Source organism: Falco biarmicus, chromosome 10, assembly GCF_023638135.1.
Source record: "Falco biarmicus isolate bFalBia1 chromosome 10, bFalBia1.pri, whole genome shotgun sequence".
NCBI classification, from domain to species: Eukaryota; Metazoa; Chordata; class Aves; order Falconiformes; family Falconidae; genus Falco; species Falco biarmicus.
The window spans coordinates 12,620,027-12,639,364 of record NC_079297.1 but is presented as its reverse complement, the minus strand read 5'-3'; the positions used below and the strand labels follow the sequence as shown (position 1 = coordinate 12,639,364).

The following is a 19,338-nucleotide window of genomic DNA, read 5'->3' as shown; positions in this document are numbered from 1 at the left end:
TTACACAGTGACATTTTTAATTTGTTACAACAGGATCAAACACCAAACATAGAACATGCACGCATGGTCTTTGGCAATATGCAGACAATTAAATGAGAGTAGAAAATAATCAGATAATTCAGTAAAATTACGCCTATTACTTCAGGACATTGATAAGCTAGAGAAATGCAGCTGAACAAAACAGATGAAAACTTTCAAGTTCAAGGAGAAAAAGTGATTACAAAGTGTGGGATGAAGAAAAACAACAGGAGAAAAGACCATGCCCGGATGTAAATTTGTTATGAATTTGGATTCAGTATGATCTAATGTCTTAGTATTCATATTAGGGCAGAATTTTTAAAAGCTTGCTAACGAAGCGATGCAAAGCGTGCCATGCTAGCTGTACTATTTAAAGCCTACGTTCTGCAAACCTGGGATCAACACTTTGCTCCAGCGTCCCTTGCAAGTGGCTTACGGCCCATAACTACGACGTACATATGCACAGTGCTGATGCCAGCAAATCGTAACGCAGCCATTCCATCTTCGATACAATGCTTCTTCCTCTGAAAAGTGCAACTGCAGTATTCGTTGCATGCTCCCTGAGTTTGGTCAGGGAGTCACACCGATGGGCTGAGGATTATTTGCAGCACAGCGTGCAGAACCCACCCTACAATTTCCCTTGTCACTCTTTGGGTATTTTGGGGCTATCAGTTAAAGTCAATTAAAACCATACTGAAGTCAAGTGGAAACCTTTCACTGAGATGACAGGTCAAGCTCTCAGAAAGCAACGTTAGGTTGAAGGAGGCACAGTCTCATCTATAAGAACTGGGCAATGATCTTTCTTCTCAAAGGTAGCTCCACAGAAGGCGTAGGCCATAGCAGCAACATCAACGGCACCTTACAGGAGTAATTTCCAGCGCCTTTTCAGTCTAGCATTGCATTTCACGATGACGACCACAACCTGCCGCATTCGGAAGAGGCCATGTAGCTAAACCCACAGGGATTTTCAGACTTTAAGAGCAAGCAGATTTAGGAAATCTTACTCCCAGCTGGTGGGGTTGTATGCTGCTCCAACTGACTCCATTTACACCACAGTGCTGAGAGCTCAGGGTGATTCCTTGTCTGCATTTAGCGCTGGCAACAAAAAGTCAGTCGGAATAGCCATCTAATTTGTCTATAAGCTCCTGCCTGTACTAGTCCGTGGCTTGTCAGCCTTTTGTTTCTTGGGAGACTCGGACTAAACTCAACGCTACTCACAAAAGAGGGTGAAAAATACTACACTGAAAGAACAGGACATATGGGATCCCTACAGCCCCTCAAGCACTATGCTGCTCGTGAAAAGAAGGCTGCAAGCCGCTGACTTTTCACTAGTCCACAAATAAAACCAGTGAGTGTGAAGAAATACCAGCTTCCACCTTCCGCTACACTTAGCAGTAGCCAGTCTCGCCAGCTGGCACGTCTCCCCTCCCAGCCAACCTGCCTTTGATATCCGTCAGCCTCTGGCTACAGAGACATCTGGAAGTTATTATCCAGCAGAGCGTATCACAAACCCATTTACATAATATAATATCATATTTTGTGTTCCTGCTTAGCTGAACATTTTGGATCACTCTAATGTTTGGGTAAATAAGCCACCATTCTCCGCATATAAATAACAGTGCGTCTTAGGGTACGTTTGTTGGAGATTATTGATTTTATGGGGCTCAACCCACAAAAGGGAACGCTCTAGATTCAGCACTAAAACACATTATTCTTGCACTTGGAATAAAAAGTATCTGCAACTGGAGGAGAGCTAATAAGGCTTTTATTTCCCAAGTACCAAAATTATTTACGATTTAACATGTGCTTTATTTATATGTCAGTCTTATTATTTTCATAGGATCTTTAATGCTCTGCCCTAGACATTTTTCAGAAAAGAAATAACACTTGGCTTGCTTTGTTTCTAGTGTCACTCCTAGGGTTTAACTGAGGCAATGTGTTTTTAATATATTTTTAGCAATACAAGGGGATACAAAGCCACCTTTAGTCCATTGCTCAAATATATTTCCCTTCATCTCCTATATCAATACGCATTTTGAAAACTGGTACCATTTTCTACCAAGGAAAAAAAAAATCTATTTAAAAGTATTTAATCTGAAACAGTTTTGCTTGTTTCCATGGTAGCTGTAGAAAGGACAGGAGAAAATGATATTTACCAAACAGACAGTAAGACAATGAAAATATAGCTTAGTTCTTTAACAAAGGGAACATGAGAGCACCACAAAATAAACAGTTGCATGAATTCTGTTCTAAGGAGACAACATTTTGCTGACATCAGGGACAGCAGTGGCGGACGAATGAGCCCTTTTCTCCCAAAATGCACCGTTTCCTCAGTTTTTGATCTTTTAGCAGAGAAATATTTCATTTTGTGTTCTCATACAGTATAATGAAAGAGTAGCAGAACAAACAGCAAATTTATTTACTTTAGGGTAATTGATTCTTTTTTATTTAGGTCATTGCTGAATTCGCCAGAGCTGGAGACAGGAAAAAAAGAGTTTTAAGAAGATCAGACTTTTTATTTTAGACTTTCATTTACTACAGTCATTCTTTGTGAAGGTATTCTTCAGGAACAGCACAGGCAAGGGATCCATAACCTATTTTTCCCCTTATCCAACTTCCAGAAATCTGTTGCGACTATCTGTATTAGCTCTGTTTACTACTAGTTGTAAGCTGTGGTAAATTTAATCAAAGATAACTTCATGTCACGTCCCATTACCATCACGGTGTAAATTGCTATTCATGAATGATTTGTGTCGAAGTGCTCTGAAAACTAGTGTTCTAGCAGCAAGATGTTCCAGTGCGCACAGTTCTTCAGCAGGGGCATTAAATTAATGTGTTTGCAGAGAAGCCACTAATTGACAATGAGACGTGATTTTAGCAGCAGACTTCCACATTAAAGATGATGAACGGTGTTCAGATACAGAGAACCCCCTCTGCTCCTAAAACTATATTAATAATTTCTGGTATAAACAGGAATAGAGGGAACCAATCCTGACAGGATATTTCAAGTGCCAAAACAAGCTGTTTGATCATCACGACTTACAAAAGCAAACAGTGGAATCTCAGCGTTTGTGACCTTTATCAAATCTGGCTACATAGTCAGGAATGTTATGTTTGGTTAGGAATGCATTAAACAAAATTACCTCTCCATTTATAGAAACCATACAAGTACAGTATAAAACATTTTAATTAAATCAGCTAGTTAAGCAAAAATTCACTACTTTTTTTTTTTTTTTTTTTTTTTTTAATCAGCTAGCAGTGGGGCTGCATAGAGCAGTTCACATTAGAGTCAATTAGTAAGAAAAATTGTCAGATTTGGCAAGTGCATGAGCTTCCAGAACACATCAGCTGACAGGGAAGAAAAAGTTTGACTAAAATCTAACAGAGTTACTGCCCCCAGAGGAAGAGGAGAAGCCGTGTAAAATGCACACACGTGCATCAGCCACGCCAAATGCCCCTCTCTCCCAAGGAGTCTACGTCAAAGCTGAGCAACTGCCTGTATGTGCGCTGTTCCTTGATAGCTGAAAAATGAGGCATGCATGCAAATTTAAGGTTGTTAGGTATCTGGCTGGCTTTGCAGGCTTTGGAAAACTTTATCTGATATACCTAATAAAATGTGATCAGTGTGACTGAGGTATCAAAATGCTCCTTAGCGCTGTAGGGCTGCAAAGCAAGCAAAAAGCTGAAGGGAATTTTTGAACAGGGAGAACACAACACTCTGGCTTGTAAGTCAGGCGGGAGAAGACCCTTTCTTGACGAAAGCTGCAGCAGGGCTCTTAGTGGGCAACCGTAAATACCGAGCTAAGCCTGGACTCCAGAGAAAAGAGGCACCCACTAGCTCTGGGCATAGATGGCATCAAAAAAACCAAATACAATTTATTCTCTTTGATCAGAAAACCTAACAAGGTTAGTGGCCCAGCAAAGGACCTTGTGGACACAGACCGCAGGTAACACAAGCTTGCACCCTGAGCCAGAACATGGCTTTTCAGGCGGCTGCTGCCCAGGTGACCCCCACTGGGACAGCAAATGTTGTTTTCTCAGTACAATTTAATTGAAATTGAGAAATCACATGAACTCACCAACATCACCTGTTTGCCTAAATATTTGGTAAATTATCACCATTTTAAGCTGGAATCTGGGAAGTCATGAGAGCCCTTCTATATGCTTTGCTTTTATACTAGCAGACTAAGGACAACTGCAGGCAAGGCACACTCATGTTCATTACTGAGCAGACATGAAATGCAAAAGGTCTCTCCAAGGGGAGGGAAGTTTTGGCTGGGGTGGAGAGGCAGAGCTGTGTTGAAACGTATTCTGCGGTACCACACCACTCTGATGATTAGAGGTATCTCCTGAACTGCACACAGCTTTCAAGATTTCAAATGATGCTCTTCCTCTTCCGTTCTCTGGAAGAATCACATACCAGAGTAGGAACATAAGAAATCCATCTGCCTTTGGTGGAAGCTTTTATGGTTCCCAAAGGTTTCAAGCATCTGTGATACTCTTGTCATTGTCAGGCTCTGAATATTGCAAGAGCCTTCAACGAACAGAAGACGATGACATCATCCACAGAGCACAGCTCTTGATGTACTTTTCTGCCTTGTTTCAAGGCTTGAACATCTTATCCCAACATGAAAAGTTCTGATGAGGCTGTTTCCTTGTAAAGCTCCCCACATCAACTTGACCTTTTCACATTCCCTTTGTAAGATCTAATCTCACAGTGCTTCTTACGCAGGATTGTTTAAGGAACATCTAAATTACTGTTGTAACTCGACTTTCTAGTGTTTACAAAAAGACACTTCTGTCTTCAAGTTAATGTCATTCTCATAATTGGAAGAAGCCATACACAATGGCTTCAGAACTACAAGCACTTCTCAAGAGCATGGCTATTAAATTACAGAATACTACATACTTGTTACCTCTTCAGATACCTATAGGACGGGAATAAAGATGGTAGATCTCATCAAAAACTACACAGCAAAAAACGCTACTGCAGCTTGAGATTATGTTTCTCACAAGAAAAATGTATCAAGCACTTGGGCTAGCAAGCTGAGTACTTCCACCCAGATAAAACTTTTAACAAATAATTTGGAGAACTGTTCCAAAACCAAGCTGCTTTTGCTTCTAGAACTCAGCCTACTACAACTGTCCTTCATCACAGAAAGAAGCAGGCGCAAATCTACCCTTTAACAAGCCTGTGAAAAATTTTAATCTCATTTTATTTTTCTAAAGCCATGAGGATCAAAAGATACATGAATTAAAATAATCATAATGAATGAAATGTAACAATATTCCTTCTCTTCATAATGTTTGCAAGTAAAAAGATCACAAGAGATTTAAGAGATCACAAGCACCACTGCTACTTTAACAGAAGTAATTCATTCTCCTCCTCCCCAGTGCTAGCGTGTGAGTTTGCCCTTTCAAGTTATCCTTTGGTTATTTCAAGAGGCTCTTGAGAAAAGGTTGTTCTTCTTTTATTCCCCAATTCTGGAGTGCACCTAAGCAAACGCTTCAATTCAAACATGTGAACACATTTAATTTATCCCATTTACATGATGAACTTTAAGCCTGTGTTTAAATGCTTTGCTGGACGGAGACCCTGTTTGAGATCCCACTCCTCACCAGTGGTAACGACACCTGCTTGGCTCACCCTGCCACGCTGCACTCCCGTGCTTGGTTGTTCTCCTCGCTCCTCTGGCCAGCAGCGCCAAGGGGGCAGAACGTGATGCAGCTGCACCACCACGAAGCACATCCAGCGATCAGGGACCTGGCCTCCCGGGGCTGGGAGGCACCGAAGCCCTTCTTCACTCTTAGTTGGAACTCCCAAGCTGTCTCAGCTCACTGGGCTAAAGAAAAAATAGGTGGAACCTCACAACCCCTAAAAAAAGGTTTATTTTAATGAGTGTGTGTGCATGAAGCAATTTTCGTCTTTACTCAAACTCGCGTTTACATGTAACTGTCAACGGATTACCACAGCAATGAAGACTTTTTTAGGAAATTCAGTCCAACATATTTCTTGGAAGTGGCAGTCAGACTTCAGCAGTTAACAACAAAGAATGGGGAACCACAGGTCAAAGGCTTTGATCTGGCAAGGGCAAGGCACACATCACAGGCAGGCAGTACGCAGCAGTCCAAGGGTTTTGTTTTATCAGGAAAAACTTATTTCCGCATAGGCAGTTCAATCCTTAGGATTTCTTTTTGTTTGAAGGAAGAGAGATCTGGAGCGAATTTCACTTACGGATGATCTTTCTAGTATGGCTTTGAGCATGACCCTTGGTAAGATGCTGACTATTTAAGAAGTAAATGCAGCAAGTGCAATGCTTGGAAACTTCCCATAGCGGGCTGATTTTCCAAGGCAACGAGCACCTGTGTGTCATATCTTATCTTGGCTTTGGTATAAGGCAATTTGATTCAACACACCTGAAAAGCAGGACAAGTAAGTTCCTGTCTTTTCACAAACATCACTTTCATCTCATGTGATGATTAAATGCTAGATGTTCAAATCCACTTAAGCATGAGGTCAGACAAGGTCACCTGACGCATCTTCATTAGACTTCCAGAATTAACATGAGCAGTCTCACTGGTAACAATTATATGATATTAATTTATTAGTCATCTGCTTTCTCATCTTTTCCACTGATCTGATTTATTAAATCCCCAAACAATGTCTCACAGGTTGCCTGAAGAAAACAGAAAACTCTGTATCTACCCACACTGAGTGTGATCTGTCAAGGTGTTGTTTCACTGATGAGGATACAGAAATAAAAATTATGCTGGCTGCCATTTTACAGGACTTAGCTACTACTTTGGATCCCCCACAGAGGCAGTCAAAAAGCACAGCCCCAGCATAACAACACAGTATTTAAAATTTGCATAAATATAGCCAGAAAAAGGCAGGATGACAAACATGGTCCCATTTCTTCAGCTCCTCTCTAGGGACAGCACAGTTTTATGGGGTAAACTCCATCACCCTGATGCCATATATAACATCTCATCCCAACGCAGAAGGAAGGAAAAGGAACAAATGCAGTGGCTCTTTTTCCCGTTTTCAGGTGCAGCCACTTGAGAGCACCAGGAAGACTCGGAGCACTGAAAGCACAACTCCCACTTCAGCTGTCATTTTCTTCCATCAGGAGAAGGCTACATCTTCATCGCTCCCAGGCCTGGCACAGAGCAACCTGGCTAGCACAATAACCAAGGTCATAAACAAGATCAGTGCTGAATAAGCCTTTCCTTGCCCAGAGACCTTTGTATTTGCGATCAGCAATAAAAGGCTGTATTGGAATTTAAAATCTCAGCCAGGTGAAATGCCAGAGATGATTATTTAAAGGCTTTAAATAAAAAAAACCCCTCTGGCTGTAAAAATCAGCTTTGCACATTCATATTGTATGGCTGTGGACTCATACCTGGGTTACGAAAGAAGCCCAAAATAAGAAGAGACATAATAAAACACAAGCTGGGCTTAAGCGAGGATTGATTTCTGACAGTAGTTCTCAATGTTTTAAACACTAGCTGCATACCCATATATTTGCAAGATTTTAATTGCACAATTCCCAGTGATTGCAAAAATTTACATACTTCCATGCTCAGAATTTGAGAAGCTAAGACAATGAGAAACTTAGGTTGACATAAACATGATTCAGAGAAAACAATCTTTTTTTTTTTTTTTATTTCTAAAATAAGTCACTGGCAACAGATGACTGGCATCCTACATGTACTGAATATACCCTGTATTTCTAAGCTCTTTGGTTGTGAATTCCTTTCTGTGCTGTATTTCTACGATCTGATTTTAACCCATGAGGTGAGTACTACAGAAAAATAAATAAAAAATAAAGAAGAAAATTTGACAGATGTGTCTTAACGTCTTTAGGCACATAGAAGCACTAAAAAATTAAGAAAAGATCAATGTTAAAGAGGGGGGTGGAACTTCAGACAGGACAAGCCAACACAGGGAGCGGAGGACGTTGGTGCGGAGTGCCAAGGAGATGCTCAGACCGTATGGGCACAGAGGGTAGTGTGGGAAGCGGAGCACAAACGGCTGTATGTCTGTCCATGGACTTGGGAAGCCTCGAGTTTCTGCAGCTAAGAAACAGAGGGCACTCTGAAGACTGAAGTCTTCAGCAATGTCACTCTTCATAAACATAATCTTCATTTTTACACTTTTGGTTGAATCAATATTCAATTGTTAGACAGAACAGCATGCACTGTTACAAACTAAGACATTGTACTAATTGCAGGTAAGTAAAGCCTGGCTTTACTACGCTTTCTTCTGGAGCATTATCCCACTCAAGTTTATCTTTCATAAATGCTGACACAAACTACAAGGACTTCATATTATTTCACAAAACCATCCTTTCCTCTCCTTTCCTCTTCCCTTTCCCCCTTCCTTGCCTGTCTCTTCTTCTTTCTAAATCAGACTCACAGGTCTGATTGATACTTCATATTGCAACAACAGGCAGCCAGACAAGAACCGTATAAGAAACTTTATCTTAAGTATTTATTGTTATGCTAGAATATCACTTAGTTTCCTCTGGGGTAATTCGGCACTCCTGTGGGAAATATGTGACCTCATTTGCATTTTCTAATTGAATTGCTATCAGGTTTCCTGCAAGACTGAACAAAAAAAGTTCCTAGCTACTAACATCACTTGTATGAACCAGAAAAATGTTTACGTTCGGTTTTTGCTGGGGAGGAGGGGAAAATGTATGCTTCATGTTTCATAAAATGCATTTTTAAAATCTTTACCTTCTTTGCTACCCCTTCATCCTACTAGCATTAAACTTTCACAAATTCTTTCATTACAGTGGTTACCACTGAAAATGCGCAGATTTGCCCAGGTTACCCAGTCATCTAAAGCAATCAGCACATTTAATGAGGCCAATGCTATGAGGGAGGGGAAATTGTCGTTGTATTGGGTCACTCCCCATTAAAATGTCAGCTTGCACCGAGAGTAAGGACACAGCTGTGGGATCTCGGGTGCAGGTACAGACACCAAAACCTCTGATTTTGCGCACAAGGGGACAACTATCTTGACGGAAGCCATCCTGAACTAATCTGCCACTCTGAAAACATGCTGGCCACCACCAAAGCTCTCCCAGTCCATTACGTGGATTTGCAGTTTTATATATTGTGATTAAATAAAGGATCACACATCCAAAGGGTCGTGTATGGAGGGATTTATCCTCTGTGCCCTCCCAGGAAGTAGCCCATTGCCTCCACTTTGCAGGCAGGCTATAGGAGACTGGGTTTGTTCCCCCCAGAACGCATCAGGAATTTGCAGCAGAGCAGGGACCTCACTTCTGGTCCCCCATGACCTCAAGCAGCATCCCAACAATTCTGACTTCTCCTATAACATTTATTCTGCAGTAACCTCCATAATAAACCAAATGTCTAATAATGGCCATTCCAGGAGGGCTAATCATGTTTTCACAAAGCCTTAATCCATGGATAATTGTGAATTAAATTCTGAGTTATCCTTTCAGAGGTGATTCAGAGGGGCAGCAAGCCCCCTGTCATGCCGTGGGACTGCCCCAGCTGAGGGCCATCCGTCATCGAGAAGCCTACACAAACACAGAGGATGGGTGAGTGAGGCAAAAGGACTTGTTTGTGCTGCAGGTGGCAGCAAAAAGAGATCAGTAGGTGCGGTAAGGCAAATTTCATACCAATTATTTTTAATGTCTGGGAACTGTTCAGCATTTTCACAAAATCAGTCACAAATTTATAAAGTAAAATGGAAATGGATGTGTGTGCCAGAACACAGAGTTGGTCTCTCTCCTTCTCTCACGTCCTCCTCCCTTCTCTCCCGTATTTGCTGTCTCCATACCCCGAATATAACACAACAGTCTGAAATGTCTTTAAAAAAATTATGTAGTTCTGCTTGAGTCATATTATACTATACAAAATCAAATGTGAAATCTGTTTCTAGTAAAAGCCATGAAATGTAGTATATTAGGGTCATGGCCTGAAACATATTGAACTGGATATTGTTAGGTTTTAGAGTTTTTTTTAGCATAACACTATTATTTTTTTAAATAATCTCATAATCATATTTATTTCTTTAGTAACCAAAGGATTGTTTTGCTTGCAAAAAGCACAAGCATTTAAATAAAACACAAGTCGGATGCCTGCTATAGGGACCCACATTAAAACTGCTTATGACCTTGTCATTAGTCTTGTTTTCCATATTTTTCCAGCCTCAAACTACACACTAATAAGGCTTTTAGAAAGAAGGGATATGAATTTTAAAAAGCTTAGCTCTCTCTGTTTTGAACCAGAGTTCAGCTTACATTAACATTACATGAATTTCCAACCAAATATTTTACTAAAACAGAAATGTGTGCTTATTCAGTTTTCTTTCTGCTACACCGAGAAGAAATTTAAAGCAGTATATAAGACGTCTTACTTTGTTCCTTCAATATTTAATTACTTTTAGAAGGAAGCAGTATTTCTTTGGTTAGAAAATGGCAAATACAGTTGTCATAACATACAGGGCTTAATTATATCTTGCACAAGCCAGAGCCTCGCTGAAGAGCAGCAGAAGTGTATTTATAAGACTTTAAGCCATGCAAAACCTCAGGGGTCAGCCCACTGGGCAACTGCTAGATTTAAGTCTCTCCAAGTCTCTTCCTTCTTGCCTCACACGTGGCAAAATTCCTCTCAAACGGCACAGGCGCGTGCGGCGTTCTGACAGCAGGGCCCAGCAGGGCTCTCCCTCCTTCCCCGCTCCTTCCCTGCCCTCTCTGCCCGAGCGCTGTAGCACAGCGGAGAGGCCAGCCTCGCTCTTCTGACAATTACCGTGGTGCGTTAACCCCAACTACAGCCACCAAGTGACCCAACCTGTCCCTGAACCAGCCGTGACTGCTCCCCAGGACACACACCTTCATCCTTGCTCTGCACATCTTCAAGGTCCAGCAATAAATCAGGCTCCTCATCCCACTCCCTGCCAAACCCTGCTGAAATGTAACCACCCAACCGTCAAGAGGACTGGGGTTTGATCAGGTGCCAGACAGTGTAACTGCGTTTACTCGGTGTGGTACGGGGTCTTCAGCCCAAACTAAGGCTGAAAAGGAAGGAGGAGGAAATGAAAAGGCGAACTGCTGCTGCCAAAGGTGGTGCGGAAGAGGTGGGTGCGAAACCGCTACTGAAGGAACAGACCAGAAGAAATGTTTTCCTGGAGCAGTCCCCAATTCCGACAGCGCTGTGCAGCCCGCCGCTGGATTTAACTGAAGCAAATTGCTCTCACATTGCTGGGCAGGGACAGATCCTTCCTGCTTTTCAGCTACACGTATGAAATTAAAAAAAATAAAAAGCGAGCATCTGTAGCCTGTCCAAAATACTGAACAGTGCTGGCTTTTCACTCTTCAGCTGTGAGGAAGGGAAGATGCTGGCATTGAGCAGAAGGGACGTTTGCCACTGTGGTGCCATGTTGTGCTTCGCTGGCCTGCTGGCCTGCGCTGCATGTGGGCGTATGTCCCTTATCAGGCAGCAGCAATGCTTCCTGTCCTTGCTGCATTGGAAGGGAACAAGCCCAAATCTCCCCTCTGGAAGCCCCCCGTGGAGCTGCAGGGCCATGCAGATGGCTCATGGAGAGAAAGGACTCACTGCGAAAACCAGGGAGACATCTTAGCAGCACAGCAGTAGCAGCCAGTATGCAACTCACGGTGTACACTGTCACAAAATAAACCTGAATTTAACCATGAAGAAGATGGTTGACCGATTCTGGAAAGAGGGAGGCACCCTTCATTTGCAGGTTTTATTTCAAGTCTAAAGAATTAGCAGTAAGATGCAAACACAAGGTATGTAACCTGCAGTATGCAACAGAGCCAAGCGGTCACTTAAAAATACAAAAGCATGAACTTAAAGACCACTTCCCTCATTGGCAACCTTAAATAATTTCTGTCAGAGAGGTTCAAGGATCACTTGCAAGCAATTTGATGCTGCCTGTGGTATCTTCTACCTGCACACTTCCTTAGGAAGCACAGACCAGACAACACCAACAATCCAATGCCGCACGTAGCTTTAAAAGGTTTGGGGACCACAGGCAAAGGAAGAATGAAGTACGAAAAAGAGCTTTGAAAACTTCTTACCTTGTGGCCATTGTGTTGTGACTTCTCTGCCACCAGAAACCTGACAATCGCCTCCCATCTGCCCAGGGTCTGGGGATCCCACGCGGTCACCATCAGGATCAGCTGCTTCGAGGGTATTTGCACCGGGTGGGCAGCGTACATGGTCCCATCGGCTCTCACCTTGAAGTCCAGGCTGTTGGTTTCATACCGAACTCCCTTGTTACCGGCACAGTTATTAAATTTTACTAGAACAGAGAGTAAGAGGTGGAAGAAATGTGTGAGATTGGCGTGATAAGGAAAGCAATCAAATACAAGTTTCAGACATTTAATTTTCACTGATGTCTTCTGTATCTCTAATAACCATCAAGGAAATGATTTAACTGTTTCTTCGACCTTTCAGGAGTGCTCTTGTGCTTTATCTCCATTCCCCGGGGAAGAAGTTGTAAGCCATTTTTAAAGTATTTGATACAGTTTCATTAGATCTCAAACACAGCTGTTCCCCATTTCTACAAGTGGATTTCTCCCTTGTCGCCATTATCTTTTAAATTCGACTGGAGTCTATTACCCACACTGTGGGTATTTTTTTGCACAAAATGTTCTCCATTTCCCTAACCCTTCAATAACCTACTTACCAGATAGCCTATTTGCACATTCTTAACTGAAATTCAAAAGCCCATAACAATTCCATTATCAGAAATGTAAAAACAAACAAAAAAATTAAACTGTTTTGCAGAATGCATCCACTACTGGAACCAGACCCCCCCCCCAGTGACAGCCGCAATCCCACCCGGGCCAACCCCCCCACACGTTAGAGCTGTTGCAAAGAGGAACTGTAAAACTTTGCTTCACAAATCACTACGTGTCATTTAAAAGCTTACGCTGTCAGATCAAAGCTCCCCAGTTGCTGATATTTTTATTTTCGGTGTTTTTTGGTCAAATTCTTTCACAGTCTAGTTTGAAAACTATTTTTATTGGCATTATGAAGCATGTCACATACATTAGGCTGTAAAAAACCCAAACTATTATATGACAAAATTGACAAATCTGATAGAAACTCAACCTGCAGCTAATCATATAGGAAACAAAACACTTTCTGCCATTTGAGTAATCCACGGGGCGGAACACACATGTGGTGAAGGAAAACATATTGTACCCGTAAAAACATCTCAAGTGAGTGAGAATGGATATCCAGCTTTCTAGCTAGGATCGTTACATAGGTTCTCATGCTGCGCCTTCTGAGTGCTTAGCAGCAATGCTCCGAGCCTGCGCCGAGAGAAGGAAAACCTGCTGGTCCAAGCCTGATGCAGCTTCAGCAGGCAATTAATTTTTGTACAAGAAAGGCTAAGTCAGATACTCCTAGCTAGCCTGGCTGTGGTGGGAGAAAGGATGCAGTGGCAACCCAGGTGAGAGGAGCTCCCCGGCCAGTTTTACCCCAGCCACCCCCTTCATCGCTTACCATTGCTGACTGATTTTGCAGTGCTGCTTTGAGCCATATCAGGGACGAATCTGGATTCAAATATAAATATCCAAGGGATGGCACAGGTGAAAGAGAAAAACAGCCAGGGAACTGCTCAACAGGCCTGCTGCCAAAGCCCCTGGTTACCCTCACAGTGTGGAGAAATGAAGAGCAGGCTGTAGCGGAAGAAGGGAAAATCCATCCCCTCCTTCACCAGACGGCACCTCTCCACAACCGGGGTGCTGTGATCACGTCGCAACTGTACAACTTACAAAGCCTTTCCATGCTACGTATTTATTTAGACCACATTCGTCCTTCTTTATGTGTGGTGGGAACTGTTACCTAATGCTGCAGCAATTACTGGGCACAAACGCCAAATATCACACCTTGATTTATAAAAGAAGATGGATAAAGTTATCTAGTATATAAAAAAACCCATAGGTAATGCTTTTAAGCAATTTCATTGTCACATCTATTTAATGACTACATCATTAAAATCTTGTTTAATTTGGAATCTAGGGCAAACAAAAATGGGTTTGCCTACCTTTACTTCCCGTTGTAGCTCCAGCTGCAGCAAGTCACCTCCACACCTATTGCACCCGACATGCTTTATTTGAGACACTTGACCAGTTATCTCTGTTTTCTATCTCCAGGAGCATAACAAAGATTTTTCAATGTAACAGCAACTACCATATCCTGCATTACTGAAAGTTTAAATGAAACTTTGGTCACAACTTTTTAAGGGACAGGGTATTACATAATTGCTACTCTGACCACAATTTAAAGCTCTTGGCACCCTTGCTTTCAGCTGCTGAGTGTCACAGCACAGGCAGACATTCCCACTGGAGGGAAGGAAGACTTTCATCCAGTTAAATAAATAAAGAAGAAAGCCTCAAGACTGAGTCTTCCACAGTTTCCAGAAAAGCCAGGAACTATCTCAAATGTCAAAGCTCAGATGTACAAGTTGGAAGCCAAACTTAAAAAAAATACATGACTGTGTTGAGGTTTCCAACTTCACTATGTCCAAGCTGGAGCTTGCACCCTTCTTGAGGTGCCGCACGCTGTGCAGTGCCCGGGCCATGGCACCCAAACCCGGCCAGTGCTGAGGGCTGCCAGTCCATGCTAGCAAGCCAACCCTCTGGCCTGGAGGTCAATAACAGCTCATCTCCTGAAGGCCAAAATTTCTTATCCCCCAAAACGAGGTTTCACTTCTAAGTAGGCTGCTGCAGACAACGCGTGGTCAACACTAGCCCCAAGACTCTGCAGCGCTACCATCGATCCGGCCATAAGGGCAACGCCAGCTTAGTTCTCAGACCCATACCAGGCCCTGCTCCCTTTAACAGTAAAGGCACAGTTTTTAGACTACTTTGAAAAATAAGAATTCATGAAAGCACTGAAAGAGGTTAAACACACACACGGTTTGGTGGCACCTACAAGAACCAACCCTGCACACCTGGAGGAACCAGGATGGCCTCAGAGAACCGTGAGGCAGCTGGTAATGCTAGGGGAGATCCCACACACCCCTGGGAACCACCCTGTCGTGCAAAAATCCTTCTTCTCTTGGGAATCCTCCAAATCTCTCCGCATTCACAGCTATAATAAATATGTGCAAACACATCAAGTGCCTCCCTGCTAATATGTTATTTATTTTCATCTCCACGCCATCAGCGCTGTTAGAAATGAGGTACATCAGTTGGTGCATTATTGCACTCCTCTGCCTTTTTGGCATTACATTGCAACGGCAATGCAAAAAGCGAGTTCTATCCATACATCCTGAAGTACCCACATATCATATACAAAAAGACGTCTGAAGAAGAGAGAAAGGAGTGATAATGACTGCACATTAAAAACAATTCAGCGCTTACTCTGATTTTATTGAGATTAAAAGAAAGGCCTAAAGTATACTAGTAGTCTGAGAGAAATAAAAATAAGATCCCTTCCTACATGTGTACGTTGTGATTTCAATACTGAAAGTACTTAAACATCTGCTTAAGACACAGCGCGTAGCTCCAATATGCTGCTCTGGTGTCATATGTCACTGTGTCGACTTTTATGCTCCATTATCTAAAAATGGCTACCTCTTAGACAAAGTCCCTCTGTGACTCACTAATTACTTCCATTAGTTTAAAACAAACTTGACTACAGACAGAGAAAATCCTGAGAGAAATTGTATTTTTTTAAACCAGCCATGTCTCTGCCCCACATTGCTCTTCTCAAGTAGCACAGGTAGAAGAATGCTCAGAAATGAATTAACACATCCAGCTCCTCTCCGAAGAGTCCTTAGGAGCTGCAAGCAGAGGAGGGCTTCAAGGATGTATGGATTCCATAGTGGTAGCCACTGTGAGGCACCACGCCTTGCACAGCTGCCGGAGCAGCAGCAACTGGCCATGGCGCACCGGAGCGGCTTTGCAGAAGATTTCAGCTGCACAGGGGAGATGATTCAGAAGCTCATGGGGGGCTGAGCATCAGGGATCACGGTGCTCAGCTGCGGTCAGGTGGAGCAGCTGCCATTGCTCTAGGCGCTGTTTATACATGGCATAGAAAACACATCTGCAACGCAGTATAGACGAACCACTCACACTTCCATCACACGGCTGCGAGGGCTCTCATTAGAAATCCTGTGCTCAGCCTCCTCACTGCCCTGTGAAAATGATTCCCTGGGATGTTAAATGACTACTGAGATGGATGGTTATATATATGTAAAAATATATATACACACACACACATCATCTATACATATAATATTTTTTTCCAAATATATAGGTATAGTTTTCGAAATAAACCCCAAACCATTGTTCTATAATAAATAACATAGCTCAAGGAAAGATCTCACCTGTATTTTCAGATTCCACCTCTTACCTCTACTCTTTGCTCTCATGGAAACAAATTAAAATTTCATCCAATGGCAGAAAACTTTTGCATTTTTTTTCTTTTTTTTCCTTTAGAAAGCTCTGAGTCTATGTAATTTGCAGTTGATGCAACTCTTGACTTTAAAATAATTTAATAAATAAACACACAAACATTGGCTCTGTTTACCAGACTTAGATCTCTCTATGGACACAAATCCATCTTTCTTTGACCAGTTTGAAGTCTAAAGAACACTGCATGAATTTAACATTCAAAAGCTGCAGCATCAGTAATTAGGATTTCAGATAAACAGCAGAGCCATACATCTATCATTTTTACAGGATGGTAAAAAAACCCGCAAACTTTTTTTAATATACTCTGGAAAAATGTTCAGTGATGCTTATCGAAAGCTTATGCTGAAAACAGCATCAAATGCCTGATGAAAAGAAAACCAGGAAGGCACCCTCATTAGCAGGCTTTTAGGTTTAACCCTTTACCCTCATCATTTTTAATTGCTTCTCTATGAAAGGAGGAAGTACAACAATTTGATATGCTGAAACAGGTATTGAGTGATGGGCAGAAAAGCTGCAGGAGGCTGCAGCAAACTGCTGGGCATCTGAGGAAAAAAATGTATGTTTCTTCAAAAAAGACACAGGCTGAAAAAAAATTCAACAAGTTTTGCATTGTTCCCTTTTATTATTTAGCTTGTTAAGCTGGCTGGACAGAGTCAAATGATCAAGCGAGGATCTTGAAAGATGTACGAATACACTGAACTTCCTTGCCCCCCAAATGTCTGAGAAATACATTGAATTTAATAGGACTATAAATGGTATAAACCAAAGAATTCACTTTAAACCTTATCCTTCTGGATTCTCCTGTAACTTCTCCTAGTCCATTAAAAAGTGCCCCCTCTAGCAAGCTGCACAGGGCTGGAAGAGCAGGAGGGATAATACTTATTTATTAGGATATACCCCCTGGCAGGACATCATCCCACTGTTCAGGATATGGGTCCCTTCAGGACTCTGTTTTTCACCGTGGTTTCAAGAATTATCACTGCAAAGATGTTTCCTTCCTGATGAACTTCAAAGCAGTAAATACACACCACTACTTACAGTGGGATCCTACCTGCTTTTCAAGTTGTGTCCCTTGAACAGCTCCCTTTACACCCGGCGCGTCTGTGATAAACCTAAGCTGCCAAATCCATCCCTCGCGCCAGTTCTGCCAACACCATTAAGATGAGGATGGCTTAACGGTAACCTTCGGAAATCTCAGATGTTCAGGTAACCTGCAGAGTCCTGAGCATGTAGAGGAATGTCCCTTCTGTGTGATCTTTAGCAAATCACTTCTATTCCTGCCCTGGCACTTTTGGCCCAGTGCTCCCATACGTCTGCACTCACCCACCTCCTGAGGCTTCTGCAGGGGGGTGGCAGTCCCAGCCAGCACTGCTCTGCATGTCACCACATCAGAAATTAAAAAAAAACCCAAACAGCTCCTTAGTGGATAGGAATCTGCTGTCTAGTAACAGGCATGAAACCATTTAGTTAACCAAAAAAATGTCCGTATTCCCGGGCACGCTGAGAGTGCATTACATTCTCGCAAACTGGTTTCTCCATTAAGTGCTCCTGTGAAACAGAGCACGCTGTGCCTCATTGGAAAGCTTCATTTATTTGAGAAAGTAAGTATGTGGTATAAACTTTTACGTGGCCACATTTTCGAGGCATCTTTTTTTATGTTCACTCAACCTCTCTGCAATTCTGTGAGAAAACTGTTTTACAGCAGTGGGAACAAACTGCAGTCAAGTTAATTCCCCACGGCCACAGTGGGAATCCCCGGCAAAGCTGGGATCTGAATCTTGAAATTCAGGCTCCCCGTTTCTCATTCAAGCTGCCAGGTGACATTGCCTCCATCACCCGCGCACAGGTTAACAAGAGAGAAAAACTTTACACAGGGAAAATGGATTTTTACAGGCACTTCAAAAAGCAAATAGAGGCAGGCTCTTACTCCTACGGACCACCGGTGTATTTCCAAATTGGCACTGGGTTAAAACATTCAGAAATGTCACACAACTTGTCATCACAATTGTTTTGTAAAACGGAGTCCTATGAACAAATGTAAATACATGGTGGAGTCCTGGGACTAAAATATCTTGTCTACAAAAGGCTAATGCTCAAAGAGTGGCAAGAGGATTTTGCTTCTCTTGCACTAAAAGGACGAAGGTATCCAGGTACCACAGGTTTTTCGACCACTCTGAAAGAATCCAGAGATGTTACTCTTTCGGTGTTTTGTGGAAACAAAACCTGACTTGAGCCATTACACTTGCAGCAATGCTAAATATTAGTCCGGAGTCCTATTTCTGTCCCATTCCTGCTTACAGTAAACTCCATACTACCATACAGTACACAACCAGATTTTCTTCTTGCAGTTAACAAAATACTCAAAGCCCTACTCCTTCTGTACAAAAAACCCAACGCAGAAATAGGAAAAACTGATGGCCGTAAAACCCGATAGCAACAACGTACAATTTTCATCCTCCCATTACTAATTTTATAGGTTACATTTTCAACCATGTCCCCATAAAAAATATTACACTAATAAAATCTTAGTGTCTTTATTTAATATTTATAGCACTGTGGGACAACCAAACTCTACTGGTAAAACGTAAAACCAGCAATTCAAACAGCTACTTCAGAGTCTAAGAAACATATCCCTTGTGGCCAAGGTTATGAGTATACAGTTTAAGAAAATGCTTTGATACAAAAAACTGTTGGAGATAAATGGATGTATGTTGGTTGATATATGAATGTATATAAAAATGTGCATGCCCACACCCTCGGCTTCACAAAGCATTGATTATTCATTAAGTGTTCTCGGAGTAAAACCCAAAAATAAGGAATGACTTAGGAGAATTAATGAACTGACCCACAGTCTATCACCTGCTGAAAATATTTGCCATGA

The 19,338-nt window shown here is 42.1% G+C and overlaps 1 protein-coding gene across 2 annotated transcripts in view; it reads right to left on the bottom strand.

Moving 5' to 3' along the window:
* The window catches only part of CDH4 (cadherin 4), a 463,214-nt gene that overhangs the window by 166,551 nt on the left and 277,325 nt on the right, over window positions 1-19,338 (bottom strand). For both annotated transcript variants that reach the window (XM_056354017.1, XM_056354018.1), the window contains one exon: window positions 12,102-12,325. In XM_056354017.1, coding sequence (XP_056209992.1) covers window positions 12,102-12,325 — 224 coding nt within the window. The remainder of the gene's footprint in view (window positions 1-12,101; window positions 12,326-19,338) is intronic.